General features: G+C 34.1%; 1 protein-coding gene and 1 pseudogene across 2 annotated transcripts; one reads left to right on the top strand and one right to left on the bottom strand.

The window, feature by feature from the left end:
* Positions 1 to 1,249: 1,249 nt before the first annotated feature.
* LOC114424086 lies at positions 1,250 to 2,941 on the top strand (annotated as a pseudogene).
* A 10,794-nt stretch (positions 2,942 to 13,735) lies between these two features.
* LOC114422918 (CTP synthase-like) lies at positions 13,736 to 20,768 on the bottom strand. 2 transcript variants are annotated; one of them, XM_028389478.1, is made up of 21 exons: positions 20,328 to 20,768; positions 19,634 to 19,713; positions 19,306 to 19,392; positions 19,131 to 19,181; positions 18,869 to 18,986; positions 18,714 to 18,770; positions 18,467 to 18,531; positions 18,303 to 18,386; positions 17,635 to 17,685; positions 17,469 to 17,531; positions 17,334 to 17,380; positions 17,142 to 17,211; positions 16,996 to 17,058; positions 16,670 to 16,759; positions 16,525 to 16,563; positions 16,190 to 16,417; positions 16,008 to 16,093; positions 15,788 to 15,836; positions 15,637 to 15,717; positions 15,454 to 15,547; positions 13,736 to 14,375 (listed from the first exon to the last, which is right to left on the bottom strand). In XM_028389478.1, the coding sequence occupies exons 1-21, from the start codon at positions 20,443 to 20,445 to the stop codon at positions 14,185 to 14,187; spliced, it is 1,812 nt and encodes a 603-aa protein (XP_028245279.1). In that variant the 5' UTR covers positions 20,446 to 20,768; the 3' UTR covers positions 13,736 to 14,184. The 2 variants fall into 2 exon arrangements, with proteins under 2 accessions (XP_028245279.1, XP_028245280.1); XM_028389479.1 differs by lacking the exon at positions 20,328 to 20,768 and adding an exon at positions 19,989 to 20,013.
* Between the last annotated feature and the right edge of the window lie 1,211 nt (positions 20,769 to 21,979).

Below are 21,979 nucleotides of genomic sequence, written 5' to 3'. Positions count from 1 at the left end.
CTACATGGAGCTACATTAGGTGTCGTTCTTATGCAACAAGGCCACCTAATAGTTTACTTCAGTAACCATTTTCCCTTGTCTATTATATGCATCAACATACATCCAGGAGTTGCATGCCATAAGGAGTTGATGTTCATGAGTATCCAAACTCTAAAGCAACATGTGTATCTCTAAAAACTTTTGGGCTATGATTATACGATTCATTATCGTGTAGGTCGCCACAATATTGTTGAACTATCCCGCCCTATTGATACTACTTCATCCCATTTCCTAGTGCTCTATATGCCTCATTTTGTGTTCTTGGATGAACTTCGTTAAAGCCTCACCTCCAATCATAGTTTCACTTCTTTGCTTCAAAAAGTGATTTATTCCCTTGCTGATTACAGTGACTACAAGATCCATAATGGGTTTCTCATTTATCAAAATTGAATGTGGCTCCTTTCTAAATTCCCTTTGAAGAACACTCTTTTACATGAATTTCATAATTCTCTAGTTGGTGGCCATACGGGTAATTTCCAAACTCTAACTGACTTCCATGGAATTTCTTTTGGAATGACATGCGATCTAATGTCAACAAACCAAGTATAAGACAAAAGCCCAACAGGGCTTCTTCAACCCTTGAGAGGATTTTTCCCTTGATTTTGTTATTGAACTTCCCCTTTCTTCGGGCCACACAGTCATTTTGGTTATGGTGGACTAATTCTCTAAGGGTGCCCACTTTGCACCACTGCTAACTCATTTCACTGCTTTTAAAGTAGCACAATTGTTCTTGGATATTGTTTGTAAGTATCATGGTTTACCCCATAGTCTGGTTTCTGACCGAGACTCAATTTTCATTAGTAAATTTTGGCAAAGAGTTATTTAAAATTTGTGGGATTCAATTACGAATAAGCATTTCTTATCATCTAGAGTTTGATTGGCAAATTCAGTTCCTAAATCGTATCATAGAGAAATATCTCCGTTCATTTGTTCGCGAGCAACCTTCATGGTGTGTGCGATTTTTACCTTTAGCAGAGTGGTCTTACAACACTACCACTCATTTTGCTACTAGCATGTCACTATTCATGTTCGAAGGATAAAGACACTTCCAAGAAGGAGGGTTCTTCTTCACAACATCTTGAAAGGAAGTCTTCAAGAGGTAATCCTACTTCTCCTACTCAACCCCCTCCCAATAAAAACTAGTTCCATTAAATGCTTTAAGTGTTTGGGAAAGGGTCATATTGCATCCCAATGACCTAACAAAAGGACCATGATTGTGTTGGAGAATGGTGAGATGGATAATGCTTCATTTAAGAGTTCTCATAGTTCCTCTAGTGAAGTGGAGGATGATGTTTTTCTTCCACCGGAAGAGGGAGAACTTTTGATGGTAAGGAGACTCATGGGAAGCTTGTGCAAAGATAGAGATGATACACAAAGAGAAAACATTTTTCATTTTATATGTTTGGTGAATGGAAAGGTTTGTTCTCTAATCATTGATGGTGGAAGTTGTACCAATGTTGCAAGCACTAGATTAGTGGAGAAGCTTGGTTTAAAAACCACCCCTCACCCTAAGCCTTATAAGTTGCAATGGTTGAGTGACAATGGTGAGTTGGTTGTGGATAAGCAAGTGTTACTTACATTCTCCATTGGAAAGTATGTTGATGAAGTGCTTTGTGATATGGTTCCCATAGAAGTCGGACATGTGTTACTTGGGAGACCTTGGCAATATGATAGAGATGTTGTCCATAATGGGGTCACCAATCGATATTCTTTCTTGAATAAAGGTAAAAAGTTAGTTCTCTCACCTTTGTCTGCAAGTGAGGTTTGTGAGGATCAAATAAAAATGAGATTGAAAAGAGAAAGAGAAAAGAAAATCAAAGAAGGAAGAAGTCCTTTGAGAGAGAAAAGCCAAAAAGAAAAAGAAGGCAAAAAGAGTGACAAGAAAGAACAAAAGAAAAGAGGAAAAAAGAGTGAAAAACAATTAGTGATAAAAGAGAGTTTGTGCATCAAACCTAAGGAGGTCAAAAGAGTGATGCTAGCTAGACAACCAATGTACTTACTCATTCCAAATTACATGTGTTTGTCTTCTAGTGCCCTTGAGTTGCCTCAAGGTTTTGCTACACTCTTAAAGGAGTTTGAGGATGTCTTCCCACAAGACATTCCCCATGGCTTTCCTCCTTTAAAAGGAATTGAGCATCAAATAGATCTTGTTCTGGGAGCTTCACTTCCTAATAGGGCTGCCTATAGGAGTAATCCGGAAGAGACAAAGGAGATCCAAAAGCAAGTTGAAGGGTTGATGCAAAGAGGATGAGTGAAAGAAAGCTTGAGCCCATGTGCAATGCCGCTAATCCTAGTCCCCAAGAAAGATGGCATGTGGAGGATGTGCATGGATTGTAGACCCATCAACAACATCATCGTGAGGTATAGACATCCTATCCTTAGACTTGATGATATGTTTTATGAACTTCATGGTTCTTGTTTTTTCTCCAAAATAGATTTGAAAAGTGGTTACCATCAAATTAAAATGAGAGAAGGAGATGAATGGAAAACCACTTCCAAAACTAAGTTTGGACTTTATGAGTGGTTGGTAATGCCTTTTGGCTTAACCAATGCACCAAGCACTTTCATGCGACTCATGAACCATGTTTTAAGGCACTTTATTGGCAAATTTGTGGTTGTTTACTTTGATGATATCTTGATTTATAGCTTAACAATGGATGACCACTTATACCATGTTAGGAGTGTCTTGGAAGTGCTTAGACAAGAAAAGTTGTTTGCTAATAGGGATAAATGCACATTTTGCACTAATCAAGTAGTGTTTCTAGGATTTGTTGTGTGTGCTAAGGGAGTCCAAGTGGATGATGAGAAAATTAAAGCTATTAGATATTGGCCCATACCCAAAAATGAGAGATGTGAAGAGTTTCAATGGGTTGACTATTGGAAAGTGGCCTCAATAACTTAAGAGGGGGGATGAATTAAGTTTCACAATTTTCCCACTAACAAACTTTGACCCCCTTTTAAATGATAGGCTTAGAATGCAGAAGAAGAAGAAGAAGCAATCAATTTAACAATTTTCTTTTAATTGTGTAAGATAAAATTGATTGCAATAAAATAAATGAGATAAGGGAAGAGAGAAATATAAACTTGATTTATACTGGTTCAACCACTTCCCGTGCCTACGTCCAGTCCTTAAGCAACCCACTTCAGATTTTCACTAACTTTGTAAAAAAAACCTTTTTACAACTTCTGAACACCCAATGAATCCCTTTCCCTTGCGTTCAGGAACCTCACAATTCAAGAGACAACCAGTCTCTTGATTACAATTGACTTTCTGAGAAAAATAGAAAGATTTCTCTCCTTTAGAGTGGATAATACAATTTGAAGCTCTTGGATGAACTCTCAATAGATTTGCAAGTGTTTGCCCAAGAGTTGTTGAGAGAGCATTTGACAATGAAGTTCTCTTGGAATATCTCTCTCTTGCTTTTTGAAATTAGACACACATATATATAGGCCCTTCGTGCCTTTTCAAAATGGTTTGAAAAGATGTGTCTTTTCAAAAAGCTTTTTCTGAGTTTTTTCACTGGTAATCGATTAAACAGTTACATTTTGAAGGGTCGTGACTTTTGAATTTGAATTTCAAGAGTTTCGTTGCTGGTAATCGATTACAAACATATGGTAATCAATTTCAGGTTACCCTTTTTAACAGCTATTTTTCAAAATTGTCTTCTGGTAATCGATTACACTGCCTATTAATCGATTACCATAGCCTTGGATGTCTTGAAAACACTTTGTTTTGAGGAAAGACTTGATCTTGAGTTAATCTTGAAGCAAGGCTTTGTTTGTTGAAGCAACCTTGTATTAATCTTGAAGCAATGTTTATTCTTTGAAGCAACCTTGTTTGATTCTTCTTTAGCATCATCAAAATCATGTATTCATACATTCACATTCTCCCCCTTTTTGATGATTACAATCATTATCAAGTGATTTCTTTTCAGCCTAATCAAAACATGCATGATTCACATTCTCCCCCTTTTTTATGATGACACTCATTATCAAGCAAATTCTTTTTGACATCATCAAAACCTGCATGATTTATATTCTCCCCCTTTTTGATGATGACAACCATCTGTAGGTTAGGAGCAACAAAAAATATCTATTTGTATATAGTTTACTCCCCCTTGATTTTGCAATGATTGCTTATATGAGACAATTAAAGATTTCATAGATTTCATATATAAAAAGTTGTCTCATAAAGAATAGATAATTTCTCTTACTATCTTATCTTTTATCTATCTTTCCCCCTTTGTTAACATAAAAAACAAATCATGAGCAGAGAGGAGAAAACCATTCAGCAATTTATAATGAATTAAAAGAGTAGAGAATGTCGTACCGTACAAGTATCATTTCATGGCCTAAAAGAAAATGTTACCACTTGTTGCAATGTATGAGAGTCAAGTGATACCAAATAAAAACAAACTATTTTTCACCCACAAAAATACATATCCAGTATAAAACAATCAAAATATATAATAATAAAAAAAAACAATCATCAAAAGTTATCAATAATCAACATAACCTTCAAACACAATCATCAAAATCAATCATCAAAGACATTCATAACTCTCAAACACAATCATCATAGACAATCAAAAACTCAATCAAAAGCAATCATAAAAAACAATCAAAACTCAATCAAAATAATCATAAAAAAAATCAAAACTCAATCAGAAACAATCATCAAAAGCAAATCAAAGACAATCAAAAACTCAATAAAAATTAACAATCATAGGCAAAAATAATCAAAAGTAATCAATCAAAGACAAGTGACCTTTTGGTATCATTTGATACCACTTGTTGGGCTTTTTGATCAAGTGGCCTTTGTTTGTTGCCTCCATAGATCACATATTCACTATCTTTGGGAGAAATATGAATAATCTTTGATGCGTCTCCCGCCATATGTTTGGAGCAACCACTATCAATGTGTCAACTCTTCTCCGCTTTCATAGTCTTTCGTCATAAGACCCAGATTTATGATTTCATTTTTTGAATCACTTGAAGAATCCATGTCATTATCTTCCCAAGTGATGTATGCTTTCTTTTCATTCTTTTCTTTGAAATTTCTCTTGTTTGATTTTTCCATTCTTCTTTTAAAGACAAGACAATCAAATCTCATGTGCCCAGGTTGATCGCATTCATAGCATTTTGGGGCTAAGGAGGAATCTTCTCGTTTCTTCTTTGGATTGATATTTGATTTCTTTTGATTTCTTTTGTTTCTCAAAAATTTATTGAATCTCTTCATAAAAAATCTGAAATCATCATCTTCTTCTATTTCAGTCAAGTCCTTTTTGTCATTTTCTTCTTGAATAGAAGATGACGAGGCTCTGAGCGCTATTCCTTCCCTCTTTTTATTATTCTCTTCATGTTGATGGAGTCTCATAAGTTCCATTTCATGATCTTGAAGTTTTCCAAAGAGAGTGGCAAGAGACATATTAGTGAGATCTCTTGATTTTGCAATTGTTGTTACTTTTGGTTGTCATTGTCTGCTTAAACATCTCAACACTTTGTTAATGAAATCTTCATTAGGAAATATTTTTCCCAATGATGCAAGATGATTAACTATATGAGTAAATCTCTTCTGCATATCTTGTATGGTCTCATATTGATACATTCTAAACAATTTATATTCATGTGTGAGAGTGTTTATTCTGGATCTCTTGACATCAGTTGTGCCTTCATGGGTTACTTGTAATGTATCCCACATTTATTTTGCATTTTTACAATTTGAGACTCTAAAATATTCATCCATGCCTAATGCAGAAGTGATTGTATTTTTTGCCTTTAAATTGTATTGAACCTTTCTTCTTTCATCATCATCTCATTCTTCTCTAGATTTTTCTATAGTTGCATTTCCCACTACCATTGTAGGAATGAAGGGACCAAATTCAATGGCTTCCCATATATTTAAATATATGACTTCAATAAAGATCTGCATTCGGATTTTCCAATAGTGATAACCCTAGTCATTGAAGACAAGGGGCCTATTAATAGAATTTCCCTCAAGAAATGGAAAGTTAGATGAGGCCATATCTATTCTTGAAGTTTTTAAACTTTAAACAAGAATCTTGCTCTGATACCACTTGTTGGACAAGTGGCCTCAATAACTTAAGAGGGGGGTGAATTAAGTTTCACAATTTTCCTACTAACAAACTTTAACTCCCTTTTAAATGATAGGCTTAGAATGCAGAAGAAGACGAAGAAGAAGCAATCAATTTAACAATGTTCTTTTAATTGCATAAGATAAAATTGATTGCAATAAAATAAATGAGATAAGGGAAGAGAAAAATGCAAACTTGATTTATATTGGTTCGGCCACTTCCCGTGCCTACGTCCAGTCCTCAAGCAACCCACTTGAGATTTTCACTAACTTTGTAAAAAACCTTTTTACAACTTCTGAACACCCAAGGAATCCCTTTCCCTTGTGTTCAAGAAACTCACAATTCAAGAGACAACCAGTCTCTTGATTACAATTGACTTTCTGAGAAGAACAGAAAGATTTCTCTCGTTTAGAGTGGATAATACAATTTGAAGTTCTTGGATGAACTCTCAATAGATTTGCAAGTGTTTGCCCAAGAGTTTTTGAGAGAGCATTTGACAATGAAGTTCTCTTGGAATATCTCTCTCTTGCTTTTTGAAATTAGACACACATATATATAGGCCCTTCGTGCCTTTTCCAAATGGTTTGAAGAGATGTGTCTTTTCAAAAAGTTTTTTTTGAATTTTTTCACTGGTAATCGATTACTTACACAGTTATATTTTTAAGGGTCATGACTTTTGAATTTTAATTTCAAGAGTTTCATTGCTAGTAATCGATTACAAACATATGGTAATCAATTACAGGTTCAAAATTCAAATTCAAAACCCTTTTTAACAACTATTTTTCAAAATTGTCTTCTGGTAATCGATTGCCAGAGCCTTGGATGTCTTGGAAACACTTTGTTTTGAGGCAAGGCTTGATCTTGAGTTAATCTTAAAGCTAGGCTTTGTTTGTTGAAGCAACCTTGTATTAATCTTAAAGCAATGCTTATCCTTTGAAGCAACCTTGTTTGATTCTTCTTTGGCATCATCAAAATCATGTATTCATACATTCATATTGGCTAGCTTCTATAGGAGATTTGTCAAAGATTTTAGTACCATAGCATCTCCATTGAATGACATTGTTAAGAAAAATGTGGAATTTAAGTGGGAAAATCGACAAGAGAAAGCCTTCAATACATTGAATGAAAAGTTGACAAATGCACCTATTCTTGCTTTACCAAATTTTTCAAAATCTTTTGAACTTTAATGTGATGCATCCAATGTTGGCATACGTGCTGTATTGTTACAAGAAGGTCACCTAATTGCTTATTTTAGTGAAAAACTTAAGGGTGTCATCTTGAACTAATCCACCTACAATAAGGAACTCTATGCATTTATTAGAGCTTTGTAAACTTGGCAACACTACCTCCTTGATCGAGGTCGTATCTGAATCAAATAAACATTAAAATGCAGTAACTAGGAAGTGATCCTAGGTCGTTTCCCAATGAGAAATGATAAACCAAATGTTCATAATATACTTGCAGTAACAGTAATAATTGGGGGGGGTTGTTTGTTTTGCGAATTAAAGAACAAGCGAACTGGAATACGAAATTAATAGTATTAAAAACGTGTTGTTTCCTCTGATTCAGAAGCCATTCTCTTGTCCTAGGTTATGAAGAATTCATTCCTAACAGTTAACCACTTAATCCAACCCTATGTTAATTGACTAAGCGAAAATCAACTTAGGGTTGTCAATACGTGATTAGGCAACACATACACCAATTGACCCTTCGTTCATTAAGCATGAACGTAAGTTAAGCTCAGAGGCAATTAATCGAACACGAAGCGTGCATAGATTAACATTAACGAATGTGGGTTAATTGGTGAAGGGAAAACTGCCAGGAAGCTACATTATAAACAGAACCTCGAAGAGAGTTAAGCTTCGTCCTTAGAAGGAAACAACATCAGAAACTTAGCCTTCCATAATTTCAACAAAAGCAGAAAACGTAAATGAAACTAGAAGCAGAAACATACATGAAGCTAAAGGCATAAAACGTAAACAAAAGCAGAAGAAGGAACAAGAAACGAAATTGCAATAAGAAGCAGAAAAATGGAAAATGCATTCATGTGAACAGTAACATCAAGCTCCAAAACGTAAAACCCTAAAACTATGCTATGAATAATAGAATCCCCCTTACACAAATCCCAAGGCTACTATTTATAAGGGTCACTCAGAGTCACTGGGCCCTATTACATTATTCTGGCCCAAAACGAAATAAACATTGAACATTATAAAAATAAAATTGCAATCTCCTAATTAGAAATTAACTAAGGTAAATGTTGCTTTATTTGCCCTCTTTAAGCCCACAACCAAAATCCGGATTAAGCTCAATGCTTCATTAATTCCTGAAATTAGATTAAAACATAAATTAGTTGAATGAGCCCATATAATAAAGCTTCCTAATTAATTTTACAATTAAGACTAATCAGTAATTAAAATGGTGCACAAAGGTTTAAGAAATAGGAGAAAATAATGGCACATCTCTCCTTCCTAAGGAGTTTGTGATTCATAGTGACCATGAGTCACTCAAACATTTGAAAAGCCAAGGAAAACTTAATAAGAGGCATGCCAAATGGGTAGAGTTCTTGGAACAATTCCCTCATGTGATTAAACACAATCAAGGCAAGGCTAATGTTGTGGTTGATGCACTTTCAAGGAGATATGCTCTAATCTCCATGCTTGAAACAAAGATGTTTGGATTTGATCACATAAAAGATTCGTATTCTCAAGACCATGACTTCTCTAAATTGTTTGGGTTGTGTGAAAAGGGGTCTCATCAAGGTTTACTTAGGCATGAAGGATGCTTGTTTAAAAGTAACAGATTGTGTTTGCCTCAAAGTTCCTTGCGTGAACTCATGATTTGTGAAGCTCATAAAGGGGGGTTAATGGGACATTTTGGAGTTGAAAAGACTTTGAACATTTTGCATGAACATTTCTTTTGGCCTAAAATGAAACATGATGTTATCAAGTTTTGTTCTAATTGCATTGTGTGTCATAAGGCAAAGTCCAAAATCATGCATCATGAGTTGTATACTCCATTGCCAATTCCTACCTCCCCTTGGACCGACATTTCCATGGATTTTGTGCTTGGTCTTCCAAGGTCCAAGAGGGGCAAAGATTCGATTTTTGTGGTTGTTGATAGGTTTTCCTAGATGGCACACTTCATTCCATGTCACAAGGTGGAAGATGGTTGTCATGTGGTGGATCTTTTCTTCAAAGAGGTAGTGCATCTTCATGGATTTCCTAGGAGCATTGTATCGAATAGGGATTCCAAGTTTTTGAGTCATTTTTGGAAAACATTGTGGGGAAAACTTGGAACCAAGCTCTTTTGTCCACCACTTGCCATCCTCAAACTGATGGGCAAACCGAGGTAGTGAATCAAACACTCTCACAACTCTTAAGGTGTTTCATCAAAGGTAATTTGAAAACTTAGGAAGAGTGGTTACCTCATGTTGAATTTGCTTATAATAGGGTAACCAACTCTACTACTTATTTTTCTCCTTTTGAGGTTGTTTATGGTTTTAATCCTTTATCTTCTCTTGATTTAATTCCCTTACCTAACAATTCTTCTATTTTGAGTAAGGATGGGCTTTCTAGAGCCACTTTTGTTAAGGGTCTCCATCAAAGGGTGAAAAATCAAATTGAGAAGAAGATGGAGCAATATGCATGTCAAGCAAACAAAGGGAGAAAGTCCATGGTATTTGAACCCGGAGATTCGGTTTGGGTACATTTAAGGAAGGATAGGTTTCCTTCACAAAAGAAATCTAAACTCCAACCTAGGGGTGATGGACCTTTCAAGGTCCTTGAGAGAATTAATGAGAATGCCTACAAGATTGACTTGCCAAGTGAGTATGGGGTGAGTTCTACTTTCAATGTCGTTGATCTTTCTTCTTGTGATTTAGGTGATTTGGATGCACATCCGAGGACGGATTCTTTTCAAGAAGGAGGGGATGATAGAGGGCTATCCAAAGAGCACATAGAGGGATATCCAAAGAGCACAAGGACCTAGAAACACTTCATGAGTTGAAGGGGCCAATGACAAGGTCTAGAGTCAAGCTTCTACAAGAAGAGATGGCCAAAAGGATTAAGGATGGACTACTCATCAAAGGAAAGAAAGGAGAAAATCACAAGGAGCTGAATTGGAGCACGTTGAAGATTGTTGAACAACATGCCTGAGCTTAGCGTGCGCTGTCTGGGAGCTTCGCGCAAGCTGTCTGGCTTAGCCCAATTCCAATCCGAGAAGAAATTGGGCTTAGCGCGAGCTGTCTGGCTTAGTGCACATCTTCAACGTGAATTTATGAAAATTCCTAATTTTTGTTTATTTGTGTAATGGGCTTGATCTTGATGTAAATAGGCCTTATTAGAGACTTAGTTATCCTCTTAAGCTAGTTCTATAAATACTCAAAAACTCTTAATTGTATGAACTTTTGACATAATTGAAATTAAGCTTGTGCTTAGAGAGAGAGCTCAGCCTCTTCTTTGATTTTTTGAATGAAAATCAAATTGATTCTTATCAAGGAAGGGATTCCTTTGTGGCGAATCCTCCTTCGGCTTATCGATTCTCTGTGGATTATGGCATCGTTCTGTTCATCTTCTTCATCTTTTCCATATTTTTTGTTTTTCTGTTCGTGAGTTCTTAGAAGGTCAAAAATGGTGATTCTTAAATTTGCATTCGGAACGATTCGAACCAAGCATCCATGGCTTGGATTGCATCACTTATACATATTTTGTTTGAAGAGCATGCATGCTTCTTTGATTTTCACCCCGGTTCTGTTATTGGCGAACGGACAATGGTTGGCATTGCGACTTTCAATTGCGATTGATATGACTAATCACTACTCCATTTGATTATCGAAACAACCATTCTTCTCTTTTATGATATTTGATAAGCCAAGGATCCTTTTCAACTTGATTTGGGTGGTTGGCATTGCAACATCTTTGATGGAAACACAAACTTATCTGGATTTTGTTGTTGATTTATGTATTGATTTTTTTTGGATCTGAGTTTTTTTTGCATACCTTAGATCTGAGTTTGAGTGTTATGCATTATGATTTTATGAAGAAAATGCTTGTTATTATAGATTTGAATTTAACTAAGTACTGATTGAGAACAATATTTTTGTTTTGCACTCTCAAAGTTGTTTATTAGAATGTGGCCTCGTTTTATGTTCAGATCTATATGGTGTGTGGTAGTACATGGTGGCATCACTGCCGTGATGACCATTTGTGGGGTAGAAAAGTAATAGAAGTGGGAAAAAGAAAGGGATGATCGTTGGAAATGTTTCGTGGTAGCGTGTGGTAAAAAAATGATGTCCCATGGCTGGAGTTGTGGGGAAGACAGAGATTGGGAAAAAGTTTGGAAGAAAAGGATAAAAAATATATAATATTTTTTAATTTAATCTGGTGTAGACACTCTCATGGTAGTCTTAAACTAATCTCAGACGAACCACATCATTCTTCCTTTTTTCTTGTAAAAGTCTCGCACGGTGCGAAAGAAGTTATACTTTCACACCCTAGTCTTCGTAAGTAAACATTGCTCTTTTGCTACAACAAATTGACAACTTGTTGCAACAGATTTTGCTTTTATGTGATTTTTGCTATGGCTAGAGTTGTTATCGTTGTAGCTAAAGTTACCATTTTTCTGATTCTACAACTTTTTTGCTGTAGCGAATTCCACCTTTGCGACAATGAACTTTCCTTTTTAGCTCCGTATTTTTTTAACTTTAGATAGCATTACTTGTTAATTCCTTAGATATTACACAAGTCTTTGCAGATACGATACTTAAATACTTGTCATTTTCTTACTACATAAACTAGGTGCACTTGCCTAGATTATGAGTCAACAATATCGAAGCATAAGCTTGAGAAGATAAATATCATAAACACAAATTGTTTGTGCAGGAAAGGCTAAAGTTAGTTGATTATCATTATTCAACGTCTCTTCTAGTAACTAACTAATCCTATTCACCACTAAAAATCATAATGGTTTAAGAAGAAAAAAATACTAACAACTAATGAGAAAAAAATATCAAAAAGATATGAAGTTATTCTAAATATGAAAAAATTATGTTGAAAATAAGAAAATGGAATTAATTAAGTATTAAGCCCAAAAACCAAGTAAACCCACCAAAAAAAAATTCAACCCACAAATGCATATTGAGTGTTGGATTCATTGTGCAATAATTTTTTGTCTTTCAGTTAGCTGAAATTATCTTCAAATTATAGAAATGTAACAATTCTTGGATTGAGTTCAAGATTAGATAAACTTTCTTCAGCTTGTAGCTTCTTCTCTAATATTTGAAAGCCTTATTTAATTCTTTTAGGTTTAGCTTCTACTTCAGTCAAGGGTCTTCCATTCATGCAAAGGATATTTGAAGTTATTAAACCTTAGTAGATTCGTATCAAATAGTCCCTGTCTTTTAGATTCTTGATCTTGTTTCATCAATCTCAATGAGATACATACATTAGTAGTTCAAGTAGCATTTTGAATGGAGAACTACTAATAATTTGATTTACGTTTGTCAATTAAAACTTTAGGGATTCAAACCTAAAGTACGGATCAATATATTTTACTTGCCAACAATCACAATTTGGTCACAAAAAGTTTACGCATGTTACCTTCAAATATATTTCAAAACTTTGCAAATTGTAAAGGGGCCATTTGAGATTTATTGGCCGGACCATTATACACAACTATACTATGATTATGGGTGTTTGTGGTGTGGTTTTCGGTTAAAATCAGTTTGAACTAAACAAGAAAATTAGGTACAGTATGATTTGATTTGGTTTGGTTTGGTTTATTTTATTTATGAAATCCAAACCAAATAAAACCATTTTTTTGAAGTTTGATTCGGTCGATTTTTACAGTTTGAAAATTTAAGTTTGCTATAATTGGATAAAACTTGAATAATAACTAATTCAACAATCAACGGTATAAATGATCAATTTAAAGTTTCAACTTGAATAATAATCATTCAACTTAAAAGTAATCATTCAACTTAAATAATAAACCCTTAAAATTAAAATTAAAAACAATATGTAATACTTGCTTCCAAGTTACAAGGACTAAACTTAAAAAAACAATAAAACAACATTCACTTACTTCTAACCATGAAAATTTAGAAAAGTAGACATCCAACAACAAAATAATAATTACAACAATAGTCTACAACCATTAAAACTTGTAAAGTAGATCTCCAACAACAAAATACTACTAGATCTCCAAAAACAACATTATCGTTCGATGAGAGAAAAGAGTGTGAGACTAAGTGTTAAGCGTTTTAGTCTTAAATTTAAATTAAGTGTAAGCGTTGTTGTTTCACATAAGCTTAAAGCTACATTGTCGTATACATATATGATTAATATGAGCCTTATATTAAACTAATAAGTGCGATTCAATTTTGGCTTACTAAACCAAAAATCGAACCGAACTGCACAGTTTGGAAAAACAAAAACCAAACCAAAACGATGCTCTTTAGATTTTCTATGGTTTGTGGTTTTTTGGGTCGGTTTTCAGTTTTACATTCGATTTAATTAAGTTATGAACACCCCTAACTATGATGAAGAAATAATTGAGATTTCATTTACTATGATCAAGAAGAAATAATTGGAACAAGGGGGTTTAACTCAATTGATTGAGTAGGTGTATGAGTATTGTAAACCCGTGATACCGTATTCAATTCCTACATATCAACAAAAGAAGAAATGATTGGGATTTCATTTACTAAACACCTCCTAAAACATTACGACAAGACAATTCATATTACAATATAGTTGAAGTTCACAAGAATTTCTCTATAGACTAAGATCTTTGCAAAACCAAGAGTTGCCATTGCCTGAAACACAAGACAAGCTTCAGAGTTCCCCACTCAAACCAATATAAACTTAAATGAGCTGGTTCCCATTAAAAAGACCGGGACTAAGCTCTTCTCTGTATCCTCTGAAAACTCTATACCTACCAAGGTGTTCAAATTGACTGTACACACAAGCTCTCTCCTACATAACTGAAAGCCAACCTCGCATTTAACTTGAAAACTCTAAGATGATGGAAGAAGACCCTTAAGTAACATTTAGAAATGCAATCCATTGCAACTCCCATATACATATTCAGCAGACCTATAAGTTGTCCTTGTAGCGGTTCTTGTTCGGTATGTTTTGACTGCAGAGATATCATTAATGACTCCTTTTGAGAGACCATTATCAACAATTGAAGAGCGCTGTAAGACAGCATCCAATTGTCCACATGCTGCTCCAATGAATCCTGCATTTGACATGATCAACAAGCAGCAATTCAGAAGTTACATTTTAAAATCTGAAACTGTTTGTTATCATTTGATAACAAGGAATTTACCAAGAGCCCTTGCACTCATTACTAAGCACAAGTGAGATTAATAAATGAGGACTGCTCTAGCAGAAAACTTAGCTTCAGGAATGTAAGTTTGATGGGTATGAAAATGTCAACCACCCCAAATTTAGATGTGTAATTCCATCTAAAAATTGATAGATAGCTAGTATAAAGCATAGCACACGTTAATAACTGTTGCATCAGCCACTATATTTTGTTCTTTTTTATTTGTTTTTGTTACTACCATAGTTATAAGGTTGGTTGGTTAGGCAGTAAAAGGCAAAGGGAGGGACGGAAAGGTCGCGAGTTTAATTCCCCCTCTAATAAAAAACTAACCATTAATATTTGCCGATAAAAAAAACTACCACGTGGTAAAAATTGTGCTGTAGGTGTTTCATATAGTAAGAAACAAGTATCACGTAAATAGGATAAAGAAGGGCACACAGGCATTTGTATAAATGAAATACAATTCAAAGAAATGGTACCATACCATGCCCAATAATTGCATCGCCTTGACTTAAAAATGCAACTAAAACATTATATGGACAAAGCAGGCTTTTGTGTTTTTTATGATATGGCTAGTGAAATTAAAGTGGAAGAAAAATGTAGAGGAAAGTGCATATGGATAAGCCAAAAAAATGAGTTGCATCCGCGCATAAAAATCAATCAGCTACTGTATTCCTTGTCTAGTTAAAATAACTGGTAGAGTTCAAAAGTTGTATCTTGATCCCGATGAACTTCAGAATTGGTTAGTAAACTTTGCAATATATGTTAGCATTTAAAAGGTTAGAAAGTACACCTCCTAGGTTACAATCAATAATGAAATTCATTTTTGGAAAAATAAAATCGCCTTTAGCTACAACCCTATGTTTCTAATGGAAAGCATACAACAATGAAGTACCTAAGAACATTGAAGTTTGGAGATCATATACTACAAAGAAGATCAATTAAAGTCAACTTGGACATATAATGCAGACATGTAATGGAGAAGTACCTAAGAACAAAGGAGAAGGTTTTCCTGGTCTTGATTTAAATTCAGGATGGAATTGAGCACCGATAAAATAAGGATGGTTAGGTAGTTCAACAATCTGTAGCATGAAAAAAACAAACATCTTATAAGCCCAGCATATGCATATAAATAAGTCAAAAAGTCATACTCTTATGAGAATGTTCATACCTCCATGCGTTGACCTGTTTCATCCTTTCCAGTAAAAGAAAGACCAGCATTTTCAAGGCGTGCCACTAAATCCGGATTCACCTGCATATGACAAGATCATTTTCTGTTCTACTCACATTCACAAGATAATTTTTACATCACAATACAATACCTCATATCTATGCCGATGTCTCTCATCAATGAAGCTTTTGCAGCCATATCTAAGAAGGCTCAAAGGGTTAGAAACCTAATAAATCTCACCAGTTTAGCCAAACTATATAGCAAGTCCTTTATAGTGCAGTCATACTGCACACACATTACTCTCATTCATATTGTCCTACATAAACACAAAATATATCTTAAAAAAAATTCAATGCAGTAATAATACTTACAATTTTGCAGATTTGCATTCCTTGGTCTGGAAATATGTCCTCCTAGATCCAAGGCGCATGGTGCCTCCCATATGTGTTTTTGATCCCTATAGCAAAAAGTCCAAACAAATCAAAAGTAAGAAAAAGTACACCTTCTTTAATCTATTTTCTTAGCATTAGAATAAAATAAAACAAATAGACACCTCAGGCATAAATATGATGTATGGACTTTTGGTATGGGGCTCAAATTCAGTGCTGTTAGCATCTTGTACACCAAGAACAGATCGTGCAAACTCTATGACAGCAATCTGCATTCCAAGACAAATGCCAAGGAATGGAATCCTGTTTTCACGGGCATATTTGGCTGCAATAATTTTTCCTTGCACTCCTCTATCTCCAAACCCTCCAGGAACAAGAACACCATCTGCACCCTGTAGGCAAAGATTAGTTAGATAACAAAACTGAGGAAGTTCTCAAAACCAAAATGAGGGAAATTGATAATATAACAAATGGTTAATTTCATGACTGTGAATGATACCTTTAATAACTTCCATGCTGCCTTAAAAGCATCAGGATTCTGCAACATTGAACAATAACATATAAATGAAACTGAAATTGCTATTATGAACGATAATAAATAAAACATGCTTGTAATATAATTAATTATTCATAATTGATGTTACCTCTTTTGCAGTTGCACTTTCAAGGTTGCTAGCTGGAATCCAGTCCACAACAAGTTTCTTTTGGCAATCAACAGAAGCATGCAGTAAGGCCTGAAGTCAATAATTGAGGGTAAATTAGCAAGCTTATACCAGTATAACTCTCACGAACTATTACTCCATTTAATAACTTCATAAAAAATGAGAATTTTATTGATCCAATTGTTGAATTATAATTTTATATTATCTTAATTTTTTGTGCCAGAGGAAAGAAAAATATGTCCTTTTACTCCTTAAAAGATCTTGAAACTAAAATAGTAATACAGCCATGAAGTTGAAGTTAACTCCACCTTTAGAACGGAGAGGTAGGAATCTGAAAGGCACGTATATTTCCCCACTAAGGCTATACGAACCTGCCATTTAAAATAAATAAAAATATAACTATTGCCAACAATCATGGATAATATAGAAGATTAGCTTTGGAGTAGAAACCCACTGGTTCATGAAGCAAATCACTAGATTCAGCTCTGCAAGTCCATTCCTCTAAATTAGGCTCTTTAGTTACACTGTATATACACAAAAAACTGCCACTTGAGCTTTCCAAAAGAACCATAAAGGATTGAAACTTCTTTATATCCATTGAAGTCCAATCGGGGAAATAGAACAAATATTTGAGTTTGAGACTAACCCATGAAGGTTCAGCACTTTAAACATTGCTTCATGTGCCTTCTGATCCTATAGACCAGAACAAGATAATTTGTGAGAAATGGTACCTACAGATGTATGATGATTTGATGCTCACCAGTTTTAGAGGAAGACTTACTCTTAAAAGCAAAGGAATGTGCCAGATGTTGGGAACATCATAAAGGGTAACAATGTTTTCTGCCTGCAAACATGCAACTTCAGTAGAGAAAACTCTTGCAAAGTAGACAAAACTATTTGAAGTCATATATATATTCATCAAAATACTTATCCTTAGAAACTCATACCGGAATTAGGCAAAATTGAGAGAGTTTTCCCTTTGCATTCTCATCCAGTACCTGAAAAAAGCTGAACGTTAGAAACTTAAAAATGTTTACAGTTAAGATCAGTGTGAATGCTGGTATGCACTTCTGTTCTTTTTGTGCATCATAGTATATGCTTGTGCCTTGTGTGTACTCTAGGATCTGGATTCCCTACAGTCAGACTTTTCATGCAATGAAGCACATAGTGAATTAGAGATGTCGGATGAAAATCACACGGCTCAGAGTTTGTCTTAGTAAATTGGAGCATTCAAGATGTGAGTCATCGGATCTTCATAGTTCCCTGACTACAATGAATTCATATGCACCAAATTTTGTTCCATGTGCACATTTGTACAACTTTGGGGGATTGTGCGTTAGTTGTTGTAAATCACTGAAGTTCGATTCCTTTCTCTTAACCAAAAAAAAAAAAAACACTATGCTTTGTGTGTTTCCCTATAGTCAGATTTTTTCATGCCAGGGAATTGGAACTGTCGGATGAAAATTGGACAGCTCAGATTTTAACTCAATAAATTGGACCATTTGAGATGTGAATCATCTGATCTTCATCTGACGATTCCAATTCTCTGACTATATGAATTCATAGGCACTCGATCTGGTTCCATGTATGAAAGAAAGAGAGAGAGAGAGAGCACCATAGTGCTGCGGCATGCTAAGATATGTGGAGTCAGCCCTTGGCCACGCAGTGCACGAACACTATGCTGGGTTGGTTTTGTTTTCTGAACAAAAATCAACCAATTTCCCAAGTTAGATAAAACTGAATAATTTTCTACATGGATCTCAGAACTGAGACATTTACCTGTTCACCAACAACATTCAAAACAGGAACAAGGCTGACATGAACTAAGCAAAAGTTGCCAGCACCTGCAAAATGAGCAATATGTCACCAAAATGAGAATTTACAATACTCACTCATTATTCTCAACCATCCGAGTTACATCCCCTTAATACAAAAACACCTATTTATAATTTATAATACCTCTCAACATATCCACCAAAAACACCCCTTTGTGAACAAAAAAAAAACAAGTATCATCCCCACTCACCTACTCTGTATGAGAATTGTCCTAATGCCTGAATAAATGGCATGGACTCAATATCTCCTGCATCCATAAATGTTTATTATAAATAAATTAATAAATTAATTAATTTACATAAAAAGATGGAAACAATTGAGTGAAGAATGTTTTCAACAGTGTACCTATGGTTCCACCCAATTCTATGACACATACATCAGCTGGACTGGTCTTTCCATCTACAGGTATGTGGGCCACTCTTTCAATCCAATCTTGAATAGCATCAGTGATATGAGGGACAACCTAAAGATGATGAAAACACCATAATAATAAGAATAATAATTATTAATATTAGGACCAACATGAAAAAAAATGAAAACCTTGGTTTATAAATTAATTATCATCACAATAAAAAAAAACATAGTACAAATTGGTTTTAAACCAGACCTGAACAGTTTTTCCCAAATAGTCTCCTCTCCTCTCTTTGTCAATGACAGACTGTCATGAAAAAAAGGAAAAACAAAAGAAAAGTAAAGTCTTGTTTGGTGAAAATTTTTGTAATGTCCTTCAAAATCTTCTTCTTCATAAATCATAAGTCTAAACATATACATAAACAACTTGCCTGGTAAATCTTCCCAGTAGTTATGTTATTATCACGGGTCAACTTGATGTCCATAAAACGCTCATAGTTTCCAAGATCCAGGTCCACCTTTGAACAGAAAGAGGGGTCAGGTTTCTAATTATTTTGTAAGACAACTTTCTTTTGATGAAAAAATTTGCCAACTTTCTTCTGTGGAAATTGCATAAAGTTCGCACCATACTTTTTTTTTTCTTCTCTCATTTTTTCCTTGAAATAACTTTCTTTGTTTCTTTCGTTTTTTACTTTTTTGGGGAATGTCCTTAACATAAAAATGGATGACGAATTAGTGAATCTGAGAAAAGTTGTGTACCTCACCACCATCATCCAACACAAACACTTCTCCATGCTCAAAGGGGGACATTGTTCCAGCATCTGTGTTTAAGTAAGGATCTGAATTGCAAAGGAACCAGTGAGACCAGAATTAGAATGCAACAACAACCCTTCAATGGGAAAAAAAAAAAAAAGGACCAATAGTTCTTGCTTAGATGCAGGTTTTTAAACAACGGTCTGCGACCGCTATTTCAGTTGCAACGTCAAGATTTTTGGGGTCTCTGCAACTACAACACTATCCATAATGAATTATAGCTACATTTGTTGCAATTTCCCACAATATCATGGGTCGTGAGAAAACCGCAACGGAAAACATAACTTAAAATCTGGCTTACATGATATAAGTAGTGTTTGCACTTTTTTGTGTGTGTGTGAAATAGGATACCCTCAGCGCAAAACCAAGAAATAATCTGATTCAGTTAAGGTTGACCTCTTCTAATAAATATTTTTCCATAGGTAGACAGTTTGAACAAAAACAATATGAGGTGTCTTGATTAGAAAAATAAAATAAAAAAGAACAAAAAAGAAAGAAGGAACCTGAGAAGAAGACAGAAAATCTTGACAAGAAAAAACTGGGAGACTATTAAAAGTGTGGTGGATAAAAAAGTATGCATGCTTTATCCATTTATCTTTTTTTAAAAAAAAAAAAACAAAGAAAATGAAGAAAAAGATACCAATTTTAATGGCAGTAACTCTAAGTCCACAAGCTTTGAGAAGCAAACCAATACTACTCGCAGTAACACCTTTGCCAAGGCCACTAACAACTCCACCAGTCACCAGCACGTACTTCATTTTTTTTTCTTCTCTATGCCTTCTTTTTTTCTTCACTCTCTTCAATGACAAACAGAGAAGAACAACCTTTTCACTCAACACTGGAAAACGGTTTCTTATGTTCTAGTTTTAGTTTTTTGGTTTGTTTTTCACACTCTTCTAAGAGAGAGCTCAAACAACACAGAATCTGTGTTTGCACCGAAAATATGCAGAGTTTGAAGAAATAGGAGGGAAAGTAGAAGAAGGTAATGGCAACCAATGCTAGGCATTGGTTTGCTTTATATACTAATTGCTCTGGTTCGGATTCAAAGAATGAGACATAAAAGAGATGAGAGAGAGAGAGAAAGAAATTAACGGAAAACAAATTGATCCGAAAAATAAAAAAAATTGCATTTATTCAGTTTGACCGAAAAGATAATAAAATACGAACCTCATTTATACGTGAAACAGTTTATAGTTGGATTTTGATAATTTTTTTTCCATAAAGAAATGTGTTTGTTTTAAAATATCTTGTTTAAAATAAAGTAAAGGTTAAATATTGCTTGTGTTGTTTTTTTAGTATAAGTTAGTAAGCTATATTATTAATGTATTTCAAAACATAATTTTTGGTTATAATTTATTAATGTACTTATGTTAAAAATAAGTGTGTTTAATGTACACAATAAATTAGTGATTTATGTTCTAATTAAAGACTGAAAACATATTTAATTGAAGCATCGATTCAAAAATATATTTCAAAATAAAATTATAATTTTTTACAAAAAGTATTAAGGAAAATAAATCTAATTATTTATAGTTTTTCAGTAAAAAATTAACTATAACTAGTTATTTATTATTTATTCAGAAAAAAAATATTTTACTTAATTAATTTGACTATTATGGTAACAATAAAAAAATAAATTTACCCCATTTAAATTCAATTGTTTTAATTATGAACAATTGAGTTTATAATTTTTCATCCCTGTAAAAATGCATTTTTATTTGAGAAATTATTTTTATGTAATAAGGTCATACAATTAGTTTTACAATATAATTACAAAACAAATAGAAAAAACAGAAATAAGATAAATATATAGTATGATATAAGAAAAGGGCTAAACTACAAATGTCCTTCGTCATATTCTTAAATCATATTCTTAAAAGTTTTTAATTTATTCTTTTATGTTTAAAAATTGGATCAAATTGGTTTTTTCATCGTTTAAATCAATGTTGTTAATGCTTTTAACTGTTAAAATTCATCATAAAAAGAATACATACGAGTTTGAACGTGATTCCACACACATAATTAACATGGTGGTGGTTTTTAACTATCACAATAATATTTTAAAATTATAAAAATGAAACCCCCTTAGGAAAGAACTTTAAATTTTTTGTGCTCAAATTCTTCTATACCGATTCATATATCTTAAATTTGATCAAGGGTTACTCTAGATTGGTGCATTCCAATCAAAAGGCCCTAAAATTTGTACCAAATGGATGCCTAGATCAAATGAATTGACCATATTATGTTAAACCCATGCTACAAAAAAGGGTTTCTCCAACCCAACAATAATTT

Source organism: Glycine soja, chromosome 8 (genome assembly GCF_004193775.1).
Source record: "Glycine soja cultivar W05 chromosome 8, ASM419377v2, whole genome shotgun sequence".
NCBI classification, from domain to species: Eukaryota; Viridiplantae; Streptophyta; class Magnoliopsida; order Fabales; family Fabaceae; genus Glycine; species Glycine soja.
The sequence above is the reverse complement of the archived record's forward strand: the minus strand, read 5'-3'. Positions and strand labels throughout refer to the sequence as shown.

Excerpts from the sequence above, each read along its gene's own strand:
- LOC114422918 (XM_028389478.1), bottom strand. The coding sequence starts at position 20,445 with ATGAAGTACGTGCTGGTGACTGGTGGAGTTGTTAGTGGCCTTGGCAAA. Across the intron at positions 17,686-18,302 it reads TAGCATGCCGCAGCACTATG|GTACTGGATGAGAATGCAAA; the intron begins GTGCTCTCTCTC and ends AGCTTTTTTCAG. Across the intron at positions 15,548-15,636 it reads AAACAGGTCAACGCATGGAG|ATTGTTGAACTACCTAACCA; the intron begins GTATGAACATTC and ends TTCATGCTACAG.